The following is a 21,575-nucleotide window of genomic DNA, read 5'->3' as shown; positions in this document are numbered from 1 at the left end:
TATTATATACTGTTGTTTTGTCACCTTAGCACATTCCACAAACATTAGTCGTGGTCAGAGGTACAGAGAATACACGTTACTACAGGATGTTTCTGAGCTGTCTCGTTACATCAGTTGCATCAAAGGCATCCTGTCATGTGGTAGAAGGTATTTTACATATTAAAGGCATTGGACATTATCTCAATACCCCTTACTGGGATCAATCTGGGCTTCCTCTCTCATCAAATGGTAGATACATTTTAAAGTCATTGGTCATTATCTCAATACACAGCAACCTGAACCAAGCTGAGACTTGCCTTTCTGTATCAATCTACTGGAGCAAAGCCTGCTTTGAGACTAAAATCTAAGTTGTAAACTGGCCAGGAATCTATTTAATATTTTCTTATATTAAACATCATTCAGCCTTATCATTGCTATAAGGCAAAACTCAGGTGATTTCAACTGCCACCACACCGAATGGGGCCACGCAAGATGCAATAGTGATTTTATTCGCAAGAAGCACAAAATAATTATAAAAGATTTTTATTTTACTCAATCTTCCCTCACTTCTGACAATAGCAATTACTAAATGTGATCTTTTGATACTCTTCTGTATGTAGATGATCAGCCATGCATCCATGCCTGGATGATTATTATCTAAAAAATGAAGCTAACTTCACTTTATCTTGCAGGAAAAAATGAAAGGTTTTGGTATCAGACTATGGTGAATGCATAATACAGCAACATTTATTTTCCATCCAGGTACAGGAAGCAAGACATAATCGAGATGATGAAGCTGTAAAAAGGGCTGTAAATGAGTATGATGAAGCACTTGAGAAGTGAGTTGCTTTCAGAAAATCTAAATAAGTGATTGAGACTATAAATTTGACGGGGGGGAAGGGGATGGCAGTTTCTAGTGAGTACTAAAATATCATGGTATCCAGTTTTTAAAAAAAATATTAAAAATAGATTAGGTACACAAAATTGCTGGGGAAACTCAGCGGGTGCAGCAGCATCTATGGAGCGAAGGAAATAGGCGACGTTTCGGGCCGAAACCCTTCTTCAGAAATAGATTATTTGGTTGTAAAACCATTGTTTAATAAATTTACTTTTGGCCAGGCCGTTAAGGGAAGTCGTAAAGGCATCCTCATAGTATGTAATGATGTGGAGCTAATTCTTGTAACAACTAAAATTGGCTTGTCGTCTATTTACAAACAGATCCATGTTGGACACTTGCCAGCATTCCATCATCCATCCACATTCAATAGATCCCTGAATTAAAATTTCTAACTCCACATAATTTATTTTCTTATCTTGCACAAGACACCAGGAAAAAATACTTGGGAGGTGTCATGTATAATTATTTCTTCTAAAACATCAGATTCAAAGAGGGGAAAAAAGTGGTTTGTGTTTCAGAATGCTCCTGCATGGTGACTCTTGCAGGAACTCCAGATGTATGATTCTTTGACAAGACAAGGTTGAGCTCAGGATGCTCAGGATCTACTGAGGGCTGGGAAGGGGCTGCATGAAGGAATGGGTGGTTGAACCTCTTCATACACAAAGAAGTATCACTGATCACTGCCATATTTTCTCAAATTATGACACAACTAAAGAGAAATACTCAGGAGAGGGAGAAAATAATTTTATGTCTCGAGGGCGGCACGGTGGCGCAGCGGTAGAGTTGCTGCCTTACAGCGCCAAAGACCCGGGTTTGATCCTGACTACAGGTGCTGTCTGTGCGGAGTTTCTTCATTCTCCCCGTGACCTGCGTGGATTTTCTCTGAGACTTTTGTGTCCTCCCCCACTCCAAAGATGTACAGGTTTGCAGGTTAATTGGCTGAGTATAAATGTGCGGGGTTCGCTGGTCGGCACGGATCCGATGGGCCAAAGGGCCTGTTTCCACACAGTATCTCTAAACTAAACTAAAAGTCAAGAGCCTTCCAACAGACCCTAAACAAATATAAAAACAATTTTGAAATGGTGATAATGTGAAAATGGAAGGAAAGAATAAAAGAGATTATGGGGTGAATGCATGAAATGGAATTATTATTGTAAGTTATATTTCTCACATGTGGTCATGATCATATTAGAGGCAATCTCTACGTGCATCTGCAAGATAGCAATGTAAGGTGACATTCCCCAGGATGAGAACTCAAGTATCCCTGGGCAACACTTCTACAGCCACCAGACTAGGGATACTACAGTGGCGATTTGTTGGATTAAAAAAAAATGTATGCCTTGTATTAAGTTTGCACCTTCATTATTATAAAGCTAATGTGGTGATTTTTTTTTTAGGTACATTCCAGTGCTTATGGCTCAGGCCCGAATCTATTGGAACTTGGAAAACTACCAAATGGTTGAGAAAATCTTCCGAAAGTCAGTGGAGTTCTGCAATGAGCATGATGTTTGGAAACTGAATGTTGCCCATGTTCTCTTTATGCAAGAAAACAAGTATAAAGAGGCAATAGGCTTCTATGAACCAATCGTGAAAAAACATTACGATAACGTAAGACACCAATGTTTGCGTGCTTGTTTTAACAACAATAGTAAACTGCCATCATGCATCCTCAATAACTATTATTGCCTGCATTTATTACCTGCTTAGTTTTAATGCTACCATAATTTTGAAAAAATGAATTTAGGTATTGATAGTTGATTATGAATATCATTGCAAATAGTATTTAGAAGTTAAATTCGAAGCTAATCAACCTTTGTGAGCTATTTAGTATATCTGCATCCTACGCTGATAGGTGCTCATAATGTGAGTTTACCTGCTCCCAGTGCTTCACACTGAATCTTTATTTCAGTTTTTTAAAATGAAATAGAAAAATACTCAGTAAAAACCAAACATAGTACTTGAACGGTGTTGGTCAATCAATCACCACAACATTTCTTATGTAAATTTGATTCATTTTTTGGAAATGTCCCTCTTAACTGTGGTCAAGATTTTTGATCCACCCGAGAATTCAAGGCATAATCATCATTGAATGATTTTCATACGCTGAATTCTCTCCATCGATTGATAACAAATTGTACGTAGTTAGTTCTAGTGTTATTGTATGGCTAATATGTGGCCTTGAATTCTCAATGCAGTAAGCCAGTTTTCTTCTTAATCAACTCACTGCAAATAGGACTGTACGTTTTACAGGATGTGAATTGCATCAGTCTCTGACCTTTTAGATTCCATGACATTCTTAAAAAAGTTAGAGACTAATAAATTTGGTAGATAATAGTAGTATAGAATAATTTCTGATAGATTCAATGGAAGGAATGAAATACATACATAAAAAAGTGGATTAAAAAAGATAAATAGGCTGTTTAAGGTTTGACTTAATATTGCGACCTTGTAATTTCAGTGATGGGAATTCAATGTGTTTTCAGAAATAAGATTAATTTTTCACATTTTTTCAAAAAATTGCCTATCATAAAGCTTCATTGTTATCTGATTATCTATTTTTAAACATGTGCCTTTTAGTTTTCTTATCTTTTGAATTCTAAATTCCATAAGATTTAGAATTCATCTCCATAAGAAAATGGTTGATTAAGCACATTAACTCTTTTTAATTACATGGAAAGGATTATTATAAATATCATTGCTCAGAGGGACTGTTGCTCTTGTAATGAGGATTAAATACAAAATGTACAGGCTTATTTCAAATATATACTTTATTGATAATGACATATACAGGAACTTCTGTCAGTGCACATTATTCTTTACCCCCATTGTACCATCTAATCAATACAGTCTCTTACAATACATCAATGAAAGTGAGAGTCTGTAATACAGGATGCAGTGCCTCAGTGTCCAGTGGCGGTGGCAGTACCCTAGACTATCTTTTCCCACAAAAGCCTTTGGGATAACTGCACCTAGCTTCAAAGCGTTCCTTAGTGTTTGCTCCTGCATCTGGAATGTTGCATGGTGCCAGTCAGCAGCAATAACTTACTGATTTCTCCTTACAATGGAAGACCTGTACTTTTTGACGAGACTTTGTACCTTCAGCCTGTTAGTGATCTTCTAATAATGGTTGATGTTTGTCTCAATACATGCCCCTTTGAACTGCCTGTGGGTCACAGAGATCTCTGCTACGCAGTTGCTTGTGGCTTTCAAAACCATTAAAGGTTTTGTTAGAGCACGTAAGGAGAAGCCGTATCCCTGATTGAAGTAACTTGGGGAAACAGTTTTAAAATAAAATGTGTGAGATAAGATCAAATGTTTTTATGTTAATAATGTGGCATGCATTGTTGAAAGGGAAGTAGATTCAGTGAAAACGTTCAAATAAGAGTCGGATATTAATTGTTGGGGATACAAATTGTAGGGCTACAGGAAAAGACCAACGCATGGGATTTATTAGAATTCTTTCAAAGTGTCTGCAAAAAAAGGTTGAATGTCCTATACAGAAAGCAGCGCTGTTTCTATGTATCGTTTCGATCTGGACTGTGAATACTTTTAACTTAACCAACATTACTAACACCTTCCATTCTGTTTAGTCATGCCTCTTTTAAACAATTTTCTTTTCTTCCATATCATTTTTTAAAACAGAAACAAAATAATTATGAAGATAGACACAAAAGCTGGAGTAACTCAGTGGGACAAGCAGCATCTCTAGAGAAGGAATGGGTGATGTTTCGGGTCGAAACCCTTCTGTCCCGCTGAGTTACTCCAGCTTTTTGAGTCTACGGTGTAAACCAGCGTCTGCAGTTCCTTCTTACTAATTACATATCACTTTCAACTTTTACTTATCTCTACTGATTCATTGGTCCAATAAATATTTTTTTGATCCACTGTTGATTAACTGTACATTGAGTTTTAATCTGGAAGCCCTGTCACATCATACCAGTGCATTAAACTTTATTCAATTTGAATCTGGTTCTGCATGCATATGAAAACTATGTCACACTTTATTTACTATCCATATGCAACTTGCAAACAGTGGGTTTGAATAATGGAGCAGATGTAATCTGAAGAGCAAAGGCCAGTTACTCTGTTGTTACCTTTGTTCTTACCTTCGCTAATTCGGGAAGCTATTTAGAGGATGCACTGATCATCCTTAAAATAATTTCCAGTTTTACCTACTCCCCTCCCTGCTATCAGTCTCAAAACTAGCCATTTTCACCCACTGCCCATTAGATCATACCTCTCCAAATTTTCTCCCCTAGCCTGTCTCAAACTTCTTTTCAACCCCTCTGAATGTTATGTGCAACAATCTCTGCCACCTACTCGGCTTTGCTCCTCATTCCTCTTTGTACCGTCTCAACCCTTCCCACCCTTGCAATCTCTTCCCAACCATAATAATCGCCCTCCTTCTTACCACAACACTGCCCACCGCCCCAGGCTCTTCTCACCACCAAATGTCATCATCCCATTCCACAGCAATCTGCTCCCATCGCGCCACAAACTCTACCCACATCCAGCACCAGAGATTGTAGAGGAAAGATCTTGCTACACAATTGATGATCCTACTATGGATGGCAATTTGGGTAGAATATGATACTTCACCTCTGCACTAAACAGCAAGGAGAAAGGAAAACATGTTGAAGTATTTCTAGTCTACGTTCATTGCCTCTTGGATTCCCTTGATAATTGACCTTTCAGCTTTGTATTAATATTTTTTGATAATGCATTTGTTTTAATATATTTTTAAAACTCTGTGTTTTCTGGTGGCTTTCAAATCCTTTCTTAGCCTTTTCTTATTTTCACATATTGGTTTATAATTTAGAGATACAGGATGGAAACAGGCCCTTTGGCCCATGGAGACTATATTGACCATCCATCATCCGTTTACACTAGTTCTATGTTATCCACTTATGCATCCATTCCCTACACACACTTGAGGCAATTTAGGGAAGCCAACTTTTTTTCTTCTTTTTTATATATCATTACAGGCCCGACCTGCTTTTTTTTACCATTCTTTATTGGTTTTCAGTCACTTACCATCAGTAAGTAGTCTTTTTGTTCAATGATATTTATTTTGCAGTATTGTCATTTGTTTCTTATCTTGAGCTGCAGTTCTATTCATCATTTTCTATTTTACCTCTCTTTAGCTACTTCATGCCTACTCTAATCTAATATTCTTGTGTTATTGTCATTATTTTCCTTGTCTTAATAAATGCCTATGTCTGCCCATCAGAAGTGCAATTTCTGATTGAATATGGCAAACTTAAAGATTCCATATACCAACAACCATATAGTTGATACCAGACAGCTGAGCATTTCAGCATCGAGAGTTTGTCAGCACAAATATGTGACATCTCTTTACAATACTATTATGTCGTGCTAGATTCTGCATTGGACCAGATTATTAATATCTTCATTAGAAAAGGTTTATTTGCTATCATAGTTTAGCAATAGGGAAATTAACATATTAAAAAGTTTGCTTAATAAGATAGTATTGTAAAACCTTGTTTGGAAAGAGGAAGTTTAAATGTTTCTTTAAATATCGTAAAGATACTTAATTTTGGTAAAATGTAATTTCTACTTGTCACATTTTAAGGGGGATTGTTCTTAAAATATTGCATCTATATTTCATCAGGATTTGTACTTGAACATGGCAAAATTGCAGGTAATTTAGAGTCCATTGTAGTCAGATTTGTTTTAGAATTATGCCAACATTAAACTGGCATTATTAAGTAATCACTATAGTGGTCAAATAGTATATGAATTTCTGAGTTGCCACTAATATTAATTCAGGAAGAGAATAATGCATTTAAAATGTATTTATTCTGCTTAACTGAACAAAACCTATATTGTCTTTAGATTTTTTTATCATCCGCATAGTTAGGCCACTAATAGCAAAATTCTTTCTCTGCAAGGGAAGTATGTTAAAATACTCAATAATTAATGAGTTTTTATGACAATTGACAATTTAATGGAGCAAAGTCTGACAGCAAGAACTGCTGTTTTGTTTTAATGTAAGTACTCTGGTTATGTGTCTTTATACCGTACATATACCGTACATTGGCAACAGCTTATGTTAATATTTATGTTGAGGCCTCTAAATCATTTTAATTGCTCTTTAAACGTTTTTAAACTAAATTGTCACTATAAACACCAAGCCTGACTGAAATGTAGCAAATACAGCCATCATTCCAAAAAATTGAATTTCCTTATTATTGCTTCAGTATTAATAACATGATTAACCAATATAATTATATTGATCTATTAGAATTTTTACCAGTTACTGGTTATAAATTTTAACAATTTCAGATAAAAACTGTTTAAATTATTTTTTTAAATGGCTGTAGAAAACTTATGTTTTTACATGGATGGGTAGTTTTGCTTGAAATTATAATTATACTACAATTCCACAACAGCATATGCTGTAACCTTAAGGATAATTACTGGATTCTGGAAAAATTGGAAATTCTAATTGATATTTTTAATCAAACGTTATATGCAATCAGGTTAATGATACAAAACTTGTCTTGTATTAAGAACAAGACCAACTTGTGCCCAGTAATGGATAAAGATATTGCAAAACAAAGCTTCTAAATTCAATATGAAGTTAATCATAAGAGGTTAGAAGAACCATTCTCTGTAGGTTCACAAAGGCAAATATGGAATACTGAATGCAGGAATTTAATGAATGGGCAAAGAAAATGTATTCACAAGTGATAAAGATACTGCAAAGATGAAGTTGAGAAATCGTCTTTTAAGGCATCTTTGTTCACAGTACAGTCTCTGAAAAGTATCACTCAATAAATAAAGCAGATAAGAAAGGCTTGGCTGCATTAGAAAAAAACCCAGATTTGATGCATGCTTACCTTCCCAATATACCACTGCCCATTCTTACAAAGATCCACTTTGTTAAGCTGTCTAAAATACACAGTTTATTGTACAAGTATTGGGAAGTAGAGCCAGAGGGAGTCATTGATTTAGGTAAGAACCACTCTTCACATAAAATTTATTTTCAATTTCTACATTGTATCATTGAACCATTGTCTTTTATTAATTCTTACAAACTGTGTTGGCCATTGAAATCACAGGTTCATCAAAGACTTACAACTAGAACGGCAGCTAGGCATGGTTGACACAGGCTTCATTTCTTGCTATTAACTGCAGTACACATCACTTGCAATTGTTTTATTGATGTTAAAGCAAGTAAAATGTTTAGGTAGTATGCTCAATTTTTGAGATAAAATATCTAATAATAAAATGCATCATATTATTACAGTTATTTACACTAGAATATTTCTTCTTACCATTTCAAACTACTTTAACAGTGATATTAAGAACATGTACTGATTTACGAACAGGTTTTAGCATTGTAAAGGGCCTGTCCCAATTACGTGTCCTTGGCATGCAAATTATGCGACCTCGTCGCGTTGAGGCATACGGGCATCGTATGACCGCGCGGGGCCGGTCCCACTTAGAAGCGCGGAGGGGTATGTACTTGTGCGCGACATCGCGCGGGGCTCCGAAATTTTTGTAGTGAACGAAATCTTCGCGCACCAACAACTGACGCTGGCGCGACGCAACGTCTCACCTTCAACAGCAGCAGAATTGTAACAATAGGATTGTTTATTTAAGTACTGTTGTACGGGGGACTGTTTTAGAGTTGACACCGGGCTCGTGACACAGTTCGGATGATGACTGCACAAAGACAATAAAGATCTAGTAAGCAAGACTGCTTTAATCGTCCATTATGTATAGTCCAGAAAGAGCCAGAACATAATGAAACATGGTGGCAGGGGTGGGAAGGACGTCGAAAATTGTCAGAATTAACTAGAAAAGTGAAAGTTTAGCTAGCTAGCAGCAGGCTAACGTTAGCCTTACAGAAGCCGGCAAAGAAAAAAAAGAAAAAACAACAGCTAGCTGACAGCGATGGAAGGGCTAAAACCCCCTGGAACTTTGGTTTTGGACTCCAACAACTTGGCGAAGTCATGGAAAAGTTGGAAGGAGGAGTTCACACTGTACATAGACCTTACCATGCCAGACGCCGAAGAGACCACAAAAGTCAAGCTATTCAACTATCTCATCGGAGAAAAAGGCATAGAACTTTGGGCAACTTTGTCGAGTGCTAGCCCTTCAGCGAGGACCACAGTGAGTTCAATGATCATACAGTTTGACGAGTACTGCAACCCAAAGGTAAACGAGACTGTGGAAAGGTACCGATTCTTCATGAGGAACCAAGGATTGGATGAAAACGTGGACAGCTATGTAACAGACTTGAAGATACTTGCTAGTAGTTGCAATTTTGGGGACATTAGAGATTCATTGATTAGAGATCGACTTGTGTGTGGTACAAATAGCTCAGCACTGAGGGAGAGATTACTCAGGGAAGAGAAGCTGACTCTTGAGACATGCCTGCACATTTGTAGAGCTACAGAGCTGTCAAGGGAGAATAGCAGAACACTGCAAGGACAGACAGTGGAGGAGGTACATGCACTGAAACAGGCAGAAGAGAGACACTACATCCACATGACATGGCCAGCAGACCCTGGGCCAAGGTAGGAACGGACCTTTTCTCCTTTCACAATAAAGACTATCTGATAACAGTAGATTATTATTCAAACTTTTGGGAGGTCGATTATCTACCTGACACTAAGAGCAACACAGTGATCAAAAAACTCAAGGCCCACTTTGCCCGACAGGGGATTCCTGACATTGTTATCTCGGATAACGGACCCCAGTATGCATCACAAGAGTTTCAGCACTTCAGCCAGAAGTGGGGCTTTGAACACAGGACATCGTCGCCGGGATACCCGCAGAGTAATGGGAAGGCGGAGTCAGCGGTAAAGACAGCCAAGCGCCTGATGCTGAAGGCTGCAGCAGCGAGACAGGATCCGTACTTGGCAATGCTGGATCATCGCAACACACCGAGCCAGGGCCTCAACACAAGCCCGGCACAGAGACTCCTAAGCAGGAGGACCAGGACCCTGCTTCCCACAAAGGACACTCTGCTGAAGCCAGAGGTGACACACGACGAACAGGGACTGAAATACAACAGACAGAGACAGGAAAAGTACTACAACCGCACAGCAAAAGACATGGACACTCTGAAAAGAGAGGACAGTGTGAGAGTACAGCCCTGTGACACACACAAGGGCTGGAGACCAGCGAGAGTGATCCAACAGGTGAGCCATAGATCGTATGAGGTGGAGTTAGAGTCAGGAGGTGTTCTGAGACGAAATCGTCGCCACCTCAGACACAATCTCACCACGCTCACACCAACACAAAACACACCCACACCAACAGTGACTGAGGCGGCCATACCGCCAGAGGGCCCAGCAGAGAACCAAGACACGGTCACCAGGTCAGGTCGACAAGTTGTCAGACCCCGCTACCTGACAGACTATACTCAGTGATTAGATATGGACTATGGAAAAAAATGAAAAGAAAAAATGAAAATGTGTTGTTGATGCACTTGTTGGAAAACGGATGTTTTGAACTGTTGATTTATTATTGCTTATGTTGTTAGATCTGTTGTAAATGAGCAGAACATATGGTACAAGTTTGTTGCACTAGAATACCTAAGGGAAAGAGACTAACTTGAAAAAAGAAAAAGAAAGATGTAACAATAGGATTGTTTATTTAAGTACTGTTGTACGGGGGACTGTTTTAGAGTTGACACCGGGCTCGTGACACAGTTCGGATGATGACTGCACAAAGACAATAAAGATCTAGTAAGCAAGACTGCTTTAATCGTCCATTATGTATAGTCCAGAAAGAGCCAGAACATAATGAAACAAGAATCAGGCAAACGATCGCCGAACTCGGCCTGGGGCTCACGGCCGTTGCGGTCCGGATCCGCCCCCACTACTACTCCCAGAGCGGGGCCAAGAAAATTGAAGATAGACACAAAATGCAGGAGTAACTCAGCGGGACCGGCAGCATCTCTGGAGAGAAGCAATGGGTGATGTTTCGGGTCAAGACCCTTCTTTTCAGACTGAAGAAGAGTCTCGACACGAAACGTCACCCATTCCTTCTCTCCAGAGATGCTGCTGGTCCCACTGAGTTACTCCAGCTTTGTGTCCATTTTCAAATGACGTCACGCACTCCAGACGGCTGTGCGTACGTATGTAATCGCGCCCGACCTTCGCAGGACCATCGCGGCTCAACACGACCACGAGGTCGCGTAATTTGCGTGTCAAGGACACGTAAGTGGGACAGGCCCTTAACCTGTTAATAAGCATGGGATTCGCAGTAGTCAAACACTGCACTCTGCTCAAATCCTTTAGCAGCTTGATGAAACCAACTGTGCAGTTCTGATCACCTGATTACAGAGAAGAGAGTCAAGCCATGGAGGTAACCCAGAAGTTAGTGGTGAGATTGATCTTGAGCATCAAAGAGATAAGGTGACAGAGAGGTGACATTGGGAAACATTAACATTGCACCAAATATCTGCAACATGTAAAGTATATTGTCAGGACCAAAGAATCAGATAGTTACAGCACAGAAGGATACCATTCATCACATTGTGTGCATAGTGATTCTCTACCAAGGCAAATCATGAATTCCAGCCCTCATCTTCTCCTCGGCCTTTACTTTGTCACCTTGCTAATATATATATTTTTTTAATCCAATTCTGCATTGAAGGTCAATGGAATCATGGCTCCAACATATCTGAAGACAATGCATTCCAGATTCTAGCTACGTGGCGCATAAATAAGTTTAACCATGTCATTCTTTATTTACTTTCACCCTTATTTTATACTTATGGATTGTACGCCTCATCCCCTCCACTAAAGTGAGCAACCTCCATTACCCATTCTGTTCAGACCCCTCATCATTTGATATATTTCTATCAAATCTCCCATCGTTTTTCTCTTTTCCAAAGAAAACAATCCCAATGTCTCTAATTTATCCCCACCGCAGGAACTATTCTCACAAAGTTTCCCTTGACCCTCTCTAGTGCTTTCGCATCCTTCCTATAATCATGTGCTAACCAGAATTGAATGCAATTATCCAGTTGAGGCCAGAGCAGTGGTTCACAAAACTTCTGTATTTTTATACTCTGTGTCTCACTTGGTGAGAATCTGCGTTTTGGATGCTTCATTAACTACTTTCTCAAACTACTCTGCTGCTATCAATGATTTGTGAACACATTTCCCAGGAACCTCTCCCCTGCATCTTTTAAAACAGTATCCTTTATTCTCCATAGCCTTTCCTCGTTCTTCCTTCCAACAATAGTCATCTCGGATTTTTTATTTTAATCTATCGGTGCTAAATATAATTGTCCTTGCATTTCACAATAATGCCAAGTTTTGTAATTTGTAACTTTACAAATTGTATCTTACTACCCCAGGTTTAAATCATTAATATAGATTAAAAAGAGCAATGACCCTACCACTGATTGCTGAGAAACGCCAATATTCATTGTCCTCCAGTCTGAAAAATTGACCAACCATGTTCATGCTATCAATCTCCCTTTTATGCCTCTGCTTCAACTTTGCTAACAAATCTTTTTTATGAAACCTTATCAAAAATCGTGTGGAACTCCTTGTATACTGTTTCAATTGTATTATTTCATCAACTCTAGCTGTTACCTATTCAAAAATTTAATTTAAATCGATGAAATTCAATTTGTCCTTATCTAATTTGCACAAGCTTACCTTAACTAATCCATCTTCCTCCAGATGACTATAAATCTTGTTCATCAATGCTTTTAAAAGCTTCTCCACCACAGAAGTTCCTTATTGGCTTGTAGTTACTGAGTTTATCCTTATCCCTTTTTTGAACAAGGATATTCCCTATTCACAATTCTTCAGTTTCTGTTATCGTCCCCCACATCGAAAGTGCATTGAAAGATGTTTACCTGTGCCCCCATAATTTATTTTGTACTTCTCTCAAAATCCTAGGATGAGTGCTCTCTGGTCCTTGTGCTCTGCCTTCTTTAAGGGCCTGTACTATACAGGTTTACCCAAGAGCTCTCCCGGGTTTAAAAAAAAATCAAACTCGTGGTAAGTACGTAGAATGTACGTAGCGGGTACGTCGGAGCTCGTGGACGTCTCTTAGCGGCTCATAACGTTGACGGCAGGTACTCGGGAAACGCGGCAAGCTCGTGAAGTATTTTTCAACATGTTGAAAAGTGTCCACGAGAGCCCCGAATACCTACAAGTGGCTATTACCGTAATTCTCCGAGTTCGAATCAGGGGAAACTCGGGAGAACTCTTGAATTACCTCGTACAGTGGGAAAGGCCCTTTAAATTCAGACAACTTTTTTAATATTTCTGTGCTGAAAATGTTTAACATATCCAGGCAGTATCCACTGTCCTGGTCAAAACAGATGCCATGTACTCATTTAGCACAGCATTCATGTGCAGGCTCCCATATTGTCCTGGATAGGCACAATTTTCCATGTTTCCAATTTTCCCTTTTAGTATTTATATCCCAATTAAATTAATTAACTGGAAGAAGCATTTTTAGTGGGATGGTGCACGTCTTTTGAAATTATAACTTGATGGGCACAACTATATTTAGAGCCTTTAAGGAAGAAATTATTTATAATTAGTGGTTCATCTTTTCACATTCCCTCCCTTTGACCCTCTTATATTTCACATGGCCTGCTTCTTTTGCAATCAGTGAGGCTCATGCTGGTATTACCACCTGACATTGTAATGTGCAGCATTTTTAACCTTTATCTTCTTTTGTATCTCATTATGTTCTTCCCTTGTCGCCCTTGGAAATGTGCTTCAATTGTACCTGAATAATTTCTTCGCAAAAGGCTGTAAACAGTTGCAGTTGTGATTGTCAATATGCATTTTCAAATTACTTGTACCGTCCCATTGAAATTGTTCTTCCTCCAGTTAACTATTTTAATAACGAATTGCATTTTATCTTTTCCTATATATAAAATAAATCCTCATGTAATGATCATTATTTCCTAAATACTAAACCAAATAATATAATTGTATAAAAAGTGTAAAGTCAATAGAAATTAATATTGGGAGAATTGGATGATTGCTTTTCTTACCCTGTCATCCATAATTAAAAATTATTCAAAACAAGACGAAGAAAAAAGTTAACCTATGTCCATCCATTTATGGACTAAGGAATAGTGTCTAATAGTTGAAAATTAGTAAAAGGCTTAGTCCATCTATTAGATCAGAACAGATCAATGTCAGCAGCTCAATTGCTTGCAAATGGCAAAATGCTGATTTGATTTGCAAATCTAGTAGAACCTCCATGCATAACTCACAAATATAAATGTGTTCCTTGCTATGACTGGTTTTGCTCCAATCTATCTCTAGGGCATACCTCAAAGCTGCTCAGAATGTCAGAAGAATCTGTCACTGCCATCTTGGATGTAAACATGTTATTATAACAGTAAAAGCAAGGGTCATCATGAATCATTTTAATGCTCTGATGGTGAGAGATCAGGGTTTTATAAACTAAGGGATTGAATGCCTGCTTAGTTCGAGCTATGGTTCTTCTCACCCAATTTAATTTAAATTACACTTTATATTCAATTTTATATTTGTAATTTAAAATTATCAAAGTCCATTACTGAGTGATGCAAGATAGCATTTACTGATCATTCAAAACAATTATCCTTTTTGTGGAATTTTATTTCAAAGAAACTAGTTAATTTTATTTAAGTAACGGAAACACCAATGCCCTGTAATAGGAAAAACTACCTATTACAGACTCCCCCTTGACAGCCGTTCAGGTTACAGAAATTTGCCAAATCACTTTGAGATGCAGAATAAAATTTGTTCTCACACAATTTATGTGAAAAAACTATATAAATTATCAAAAATCTTTTTTTTCGACTTGCATTCCTTGGACACATGCACAGCTAACATGGCTTTCTGTTCCGTAAAATCTGATATGTGATACAACCAATTTCTAGGAATGCAACATGTGCATGCTGTAATTATTAATTGATCATCTACCATTTCTAACCTCTTAAGGGATACACAATGTTCTTTATTCAAAATTATGGCAACTACTACGAACAGTTATGAATTATTTAGGTTTTCATCCTGGTTCAGTAATTTAAATGAGAAATTTTTGTTGGAGTTCACAGATTACCTTGCAAAATAGGGAATTATAGCTCCTCGTATTTTCTTTATGTTGTACATATTTTAAATTCTGAAGTCAAATCTTACTGCAGCTGAAACGTCTTGTTTCCCTTGTATGATTAAAATGTGTCATAATGTTCAATTAGCAATCTCCATTTAAAACCAAATACAGCTCAGTACAAAAAAGGATGTTCAACTAACTTATTGTAACTATAATAATGCACACTCTTCAACGGGAGACATCGAATCTAATCCCCCTTCTCTTTCTTTTTGCTTATATAATTTTATATTAAATTCAAAATTTATAACAAAAGGATTTTTGACTTAGTACAGTACTCAGTAGTCTATTGTTGAGAATTTCATGGTTGAATTTTATTTTAAAATATCACAGAATAAGGCTTAAATATTAGTATATGTTTGATCAGATGTTAGTTTCAAAATAATTCAACTCCATTTTTTTTTTATTATGGCCGATAAATTAACGAGAATTTCCAACCTATTCCACTGTTATTTATTAGGTCACATCTGAACACTATGATATTTTGCACCAGTCTGTACCAAACTATAATCTATGAAATCTTGCAATCTGGATTGAGGCTTCCTGGTACATTTTCTCCCTAACCACTGCCCAACAACGTTCTCCCAGAAGACCAATAACACAATCACTCAATTGATTTACTCTGCTCAATTAATTTTGGGCAGTTTTCCCATGCTTCTTCATGTTTATTCAATTTCCCATCATTTAGATTTCTCATTACGGGGTCCGTACTGGTCTTTAAATATATGTTTACACTAAATTTTATATGGAAATAAAATAATGCTGTTAGTGAATGTTTCATTAATCATTTAGATTGAGACTTTATCGTGAAAACAATTTTTACATGTCAAGAATGATTTACGATATCACAATCTGCACATTATGTATTTGCTAGGAATATGTTAACATCTTTGCAATGTATTTTAATTTAACTGTAATACTTAGATTGTTCATTGTATTCTTTGTGCTTGCTTTAAGTGTCACTATACTTTTGTTTTTGAGTTCCATTCAACCATTATTTTCCATGATTTTAAATGAATTACAACGTTTATGTGGCATGTACTTACAATCCGTTTTACTCTTCTTTCAGATCTTAAATGTGAGTGCCATTGTCCTTGCTAATCTCTGTGTTTCCTATATAATGACCAGTCAAAATGAAGAGGTAAGCATACATTAATGGGGATCCATATAACAATATGATGTTTGTCATTTTATTGTATGAACTGAACCACTTTACATAGATACTTCTTTACTTGTCGTGTTCTGTTTAAATTTGTCTATTATTCATCCATAGTTGCATATTTCAGCTACATCCTAGCCTACTGGTTTCCCAATAGTTCTCCTTGTGGACTTATTGTCTCAATGCTCCATTATGACTTAGTTTATGATTATCCAAGTGTTTAGTCAATAAGTATGTCATTTCTTCACGGTTGACTTTAGACTGATATGTATATTGTTGTTTTATTTCTATCCTTCCCTTAATGGTCAACTGAAGTTTCACCGTGCAACTTTGCAATCCATAGTACAGGTGCGGAGGTTATGGGGAGAAGGCAGGAGAATGGGGTTAGGAGGGAGATAGATCAGCCATGTTTGAATGGCTGAAGTAGATTTGATGGGCCGAATGGCCTATTTCTACTCCTATCACTTATGACCTTATGTACGGAATTCCAAAGGATAGGTTTTGATAAATTGGTTATCTACATATGATGCATAATGAATATTCGCGACATTGCACCAATGTTAGAAGATGGTGTAAATGTATGATGTTAATGTAGGAGGTACTGCAGGAGGTTTTGTTGTGCTGATTGAGCTAAAGCATTCATCATTTTCTTCGAAGTTAGAAATAACTTATCTCAGAGGACTGATACGCCTTGTAAATTTTTAATCTCTGACCAGTTCTGATGAAACGATATTTCTCTCTCCACACATGCTGCCGGACCTGCTGACCTTTCCCAACATTATCCTTTATTTCATACTTTCAGCAGCTTCTGTGTTCTACACCTCACCATCGCATTATTTTTCTCTCCCCTGTTCACCTTCTATTTACATCTGTTCTGAACAGATGAGCAACCTCTTCAATCTCTTCCAACCAACACCAAGCAAGAATTTCATTGTCCTATCTGGAACACGTGACAATAAACTCTCTTGACTCTTGACAATCTGCGATGTTTTTCTTGTAGCAACGAAGAATTGCAGATGCTGATTAATACACAGAAGGACACAAAGTGCTGGAGTAATTTAGTAGACCAGGCAGCATCTCTGGAGAACATGGATAGGTGATGTTTCAGGATGAGAGACCCTTCTTCAGACAATCTGAAGTAGGGTCTCGACCCGAAACGTCACCTATTGTTGGTGAGATTTGTGATTTGTGATGTGGTATGGATGCACTTTATTACGGTGATCTGTGTTATTAGTGGTATGTAACAAAAGCAGTGTACCATCATGTACCGAACCCAAATACCACCAACCCTGGTTGCGTGGCAATTAAAGATTCTATTCTATTCTATTCATCTTTGTTCTCCAGGGATGCTGCCTGACCTGCTGAGTTACTCCAGCACTTTGTGTCATTTTACTTTCTTGATGTCCATCCTATCAAAGTTTTTGTTCTCCCCATCCTTCGACTTTCTCATTCGCTCAATATTGCTTTCCCAATTTTCCCGGTCATGATGAAGAATCATTGATCTGAAATGTTAATTCTGTGTTTTTCTCTCCACAAAATCTGCCTGACCTGCTCAGTATTTTCAGCATTTTCTGTCCTTTTCCCTACTTAAACATATCTTTGGCTTGGATATCAATTTATCATTTACCACTCTTACTTCTCACATCTCATTGACAAACAGATAAACACATGACCGTTAAAAAGTAACTCGGAGAAATGCAAGGTGGCGCATTTAGGTTGTTTGCCACATTTAAGTTTATTTTTACGTTTTCTACAAAGCCCTGCCCTGTGTTGGTTAAACTTTCTCCAGTTTTCGTCCACAAGTGGGTTGGAGATTCTTCCACTGTTTAACTTGTCCTATTAAACTTTGTACCAAGATATGACACCAATAAGCCATTTCAAATCAATTATGCCATTTTTATATGTATATATAGTTTTATATAGTTATAGTTTTGCAATGAAACATGTTGCAAAGTATTTCATCCATAAAATAGCAAAAATGATCATGTCCTTTACATAGGTGATTAATATATAAATTAGCATTGCTTATGGGTTGTATTCTATGAAATATTATTTTAATATTATTTTAATACTTTAAGTATGTTACTTCTATTTAATAGTAGTTCCATTGTTATAATATCTGTTAATTTTCTTCCCAATTTTAATTTGTATTCATCTTTAAATAAAGATTGTTCGTGATAGTTTTATTTGGACTAATGTAGATTTTAATATTTCTGTTAAAAGGCAGAAGAATTGATGCGGAAGATTGAAAAGGAAGAGGAACAGCTGGCATACGATGACCCAGATAAAAAGATTTATCATCTTTGCATTGTTAATCTTGTAATAGGGTGGGTAATATCTAATTTGATGATGGCAGATTAAACACTGGAGTTATATAATTATTCCACGTATACAGAGGATTGTATCAAAAAACGAATAAATAATGGAGCAAAACTGTGATAATCCATTAACTGATTTCGCAGAAATCCCGATGGTTTAGCATCTGGATTGCCGGGTGATGTTTTCAGTGGTCCCTTTACATGTACCAGGGCCCCATTTTATGCACTTTATTTAACTCACCCGATTCACTGAAGAACTTGTTTTACTGTGTATCATCCACAAGAAAGTAAATTCAAAGCATTTTGGGATTAATGGGAGTAACATCCAATAGACGGTGAAATCTTCCAGTCTAGTACCAACAAAATCCCAAGAAACCTGGATTATTGGAGTTCTACTGTGCGACGGATTGAATGATGTAGTTGCCTAGAGTTTGCAAATTAATTTCCGTGTAGCATTGGTAGGTAAATGCTCACTCTTAACAAGTCATTTGATTTTTTTTTAAGGAAGATAATTAGGACTTGCGCGAGCTTTGGTTCTAGAGTAGTGAATCAAGTAAAGGCACTGTGTTGTAAAAGTTATGTTTAAGGGTATGTTATCTGATGTTGTTTGATTGAAACTAAGTCTTGAAAATTAGATGTGAGGACATTTGAACCATATCAAAAGGTTCAGAACAAGCAGTTTCAGAATTCTCACTAGCAAATAGTTGTTTTCAGATTCAGTCTTTGTTTACTCTGAGCAGAATCTCTAAAACAAACTTCCTAAAATTCCACCAACCGTTGCATTGAAACAAAAAGGGATGCAAATCAAGCCATCCATGTTGACTTCTACAGATAATGCTTAGTAATTTTTAGTGTTTTACCTTCTCAATTCTCTTAGGACTTTATACTGTGCTAAAGGAAATTATGAATTTGGCATTTCAAGAGTAATAAAGAGCTTGGAACCATACAACAAAAAGGTAAGAAGAAACAAGGATGCAAGACCAACTTCTTGTCCCTTCTTTGAAAATGTCCCACTGGTGAAAACATCTCAACCCTATCATTGCCTCCTCAGGATGTTGTATGTCTCAAGGTTATCCCTCATTCTTCCAATCTCCAAAGAATACAGACCACAGTCCCCACCCCCAACTTGTTTAACATTTTATCAATCCCTTTTTGACTGGCTCCAATGCTTCCAAATCCTTGTAAAGGTTATGTCACCTACACCTGTACTAATTGTGCTAAAACCCCTATTTCTAACCTCCAATCCTTTTATAATAAATATGCCATTTTTCAATCTTAACTACCTGCTGCATCTGCCTGTTAACCTTTCGTGATTCATGCATCTGATCACCTAGAACCCTCTGTACCACTCATTTACAGTCTCTCTTCATTTATATAAATTGCTGCCTTTTGATTCCTCTTACCAAAATGCATGACTTCACACTTGCCCACATTGAACTTCATTTGCCAATTTTTATCCAATCATCCAATCTATCTATATCCCATTATAAAATTATCATTATCATTATCACAACATACTCTTTTGCCTATTTTTGTGTCATTGGTAAAATACATTCACCCCCTCCTCATCCTGGTCACTTACCTACATAATAATAACTGAAGGAGGAAAAAGTAATCGTTGGCCATTCCCTAGTTAAGGGGCTGTCCCACTTGGGCAACCTAATCCGAGAGTTCTGGCAAGTTTGCCCTTGACTCATACTCGCAGCATGATCGACACGAGGCCGTAGGAGGTCTTTGTTATGCCCCTGTCCCACTTAGGAAACCTGAACGGACACCTCTGGAGACTTTGTGCCTCACCCAAGGTTTCCGTGCGGTTCCCGGAGGTTTTTGTCAGTCTCCCTACCTGCTTCCACTACCTGCAACCTCCGGCAACCACCTGTAACCTCCGGGAACCGCACGGAAACCTTGGGTGGGGTGCAAAGTCTTCAGAGGTTTCCGTTCAGGTTTCCTAAGTGGGTCAGGGGCATAACTCTCCTTCATACTCGAGAGTGGTCTCCGCGTACTCGAGGCCTCAGCTAGGTCGTGGCATTTTTTTCAATATGTTAAAAAAGCCCGCGAGTAAAAAAAGGTCGTCATGGAAAAAATCTATACTTTTTTTACTCGTAGGGTTAGTCGTAGGTAATCGAGGGTAGTCGAAGGTAGTCGTAGATAGTCTTCATCATAGTCGAAGGGAGGTCGAAGGAGATCAAAGGAGGTCATCTTCACTCTCCACAATTCGGTGTCCACTAGTCGAAGCTGGTCTTCAACATAGTCGAAGGAGGTCTTCAACATGTCATTTTCTCATACTCTTCTAAACTCACCAATTAGGTCGCCCAAGTGGGACAGCCCCTTTAGATCCTTTCAACTTAAAAGATTCAAACCCTCTTTCCTATGTGATAGCCACTTTTCAATCCATGCTAACATGCTTCCTCCAATACCATGAGTTCTTAATTTATGCACCTGACTTGTGACACTGATATATGTATCGTGAAGAATTATCAATTATGTCACCTTGGGGGAAAAAAAATCAGATAGCATTGATAGTCTACAAAGTGATTAAATTTAGAACATTTTAACAAACTTCTGAAATTTCATTTATCTGTTTAAAATTATTGCGTTCAGTATTTATGACTGCTTGCAATGTCCACAAGTCGCAACTTACTTGGACAATAAGTAATCAGGAATATCACGTATATCCGCCACCTCTATAAAACCTCTGGTATAGTAGTCATTGATGCAGACTAACTTGACTAACTTGACACTTGCATTGTTATAATAATGAAACTCAGAAAAAATGTTTGACCTTGTCATGTCTCCACTCACGTAGATCATGAAAATGTCTGTTTATTGCAATCCCTTGTTTACATCTTTGTCATTTTAGAGCTTAAAACATACTGAACCAAATCTTAGTGACATCAAGTCATAATCTATTTCAACTCAAAATGTATTGTTCCAAAACTTATTAGAACTGAGATCTGATAGTTTGTGATAAATATAAATTATGTTGACGAAAATATAGCTGGGCTGATAAGAAGACTGCAGACAACGCAAACATTTGCTGAGTTGTGGATAAGGTTGTCAAAGGATGCAGCTGGATATAGATCGATTGGAAATATGG

General features: G+C 37.6%; 1 protein-coding gene across 1 annotated transcript in view; it reads left to right on the top strand.

Annotated features, from left to right (window-relative positions):
- The window catches only part of LOC116985866 (tetratricopeptide repeat protein 30A-like), a 59,187-nt gene that overhangs the window by 25,422 nt on the left and 12,190 nt on the right, over positions 1–21,575 (top strand). The window contains 5 exon segments of the mRNA XM_033040955.1: positions 742–818; positions 2,275–2,485; positions 16,071–16,142; positions 18,384–18,487; positions 19,356–19,434. Coding sequence (XP_032896846.1) covers positions 742–818; positions 2,275–2,485; positions 16,071–16,142; positions 18,384–18,487; positions 19,356–19,434 — 543 coding nt within the window.

Source organism: Amblyraja radiata, chromosome 22 (genome assembly GCF_010909765.2).
Source record: "Amblyraja radiata isolate CabotCenter1 chromosome 22, sAmbRad1.1.pri, whole genome shotgun sequence".
NCBI classification, from domain to species: domain Eukaryota; kingdom Metazoa; phylum Chordata; class Chondrichthyes; order Rajiformes; family Rajidae; genus Amblyraja; species Amblyraja radiata.
This window is presented reverse-complemented; position numbering and strand designations above follow the sequence as displayed.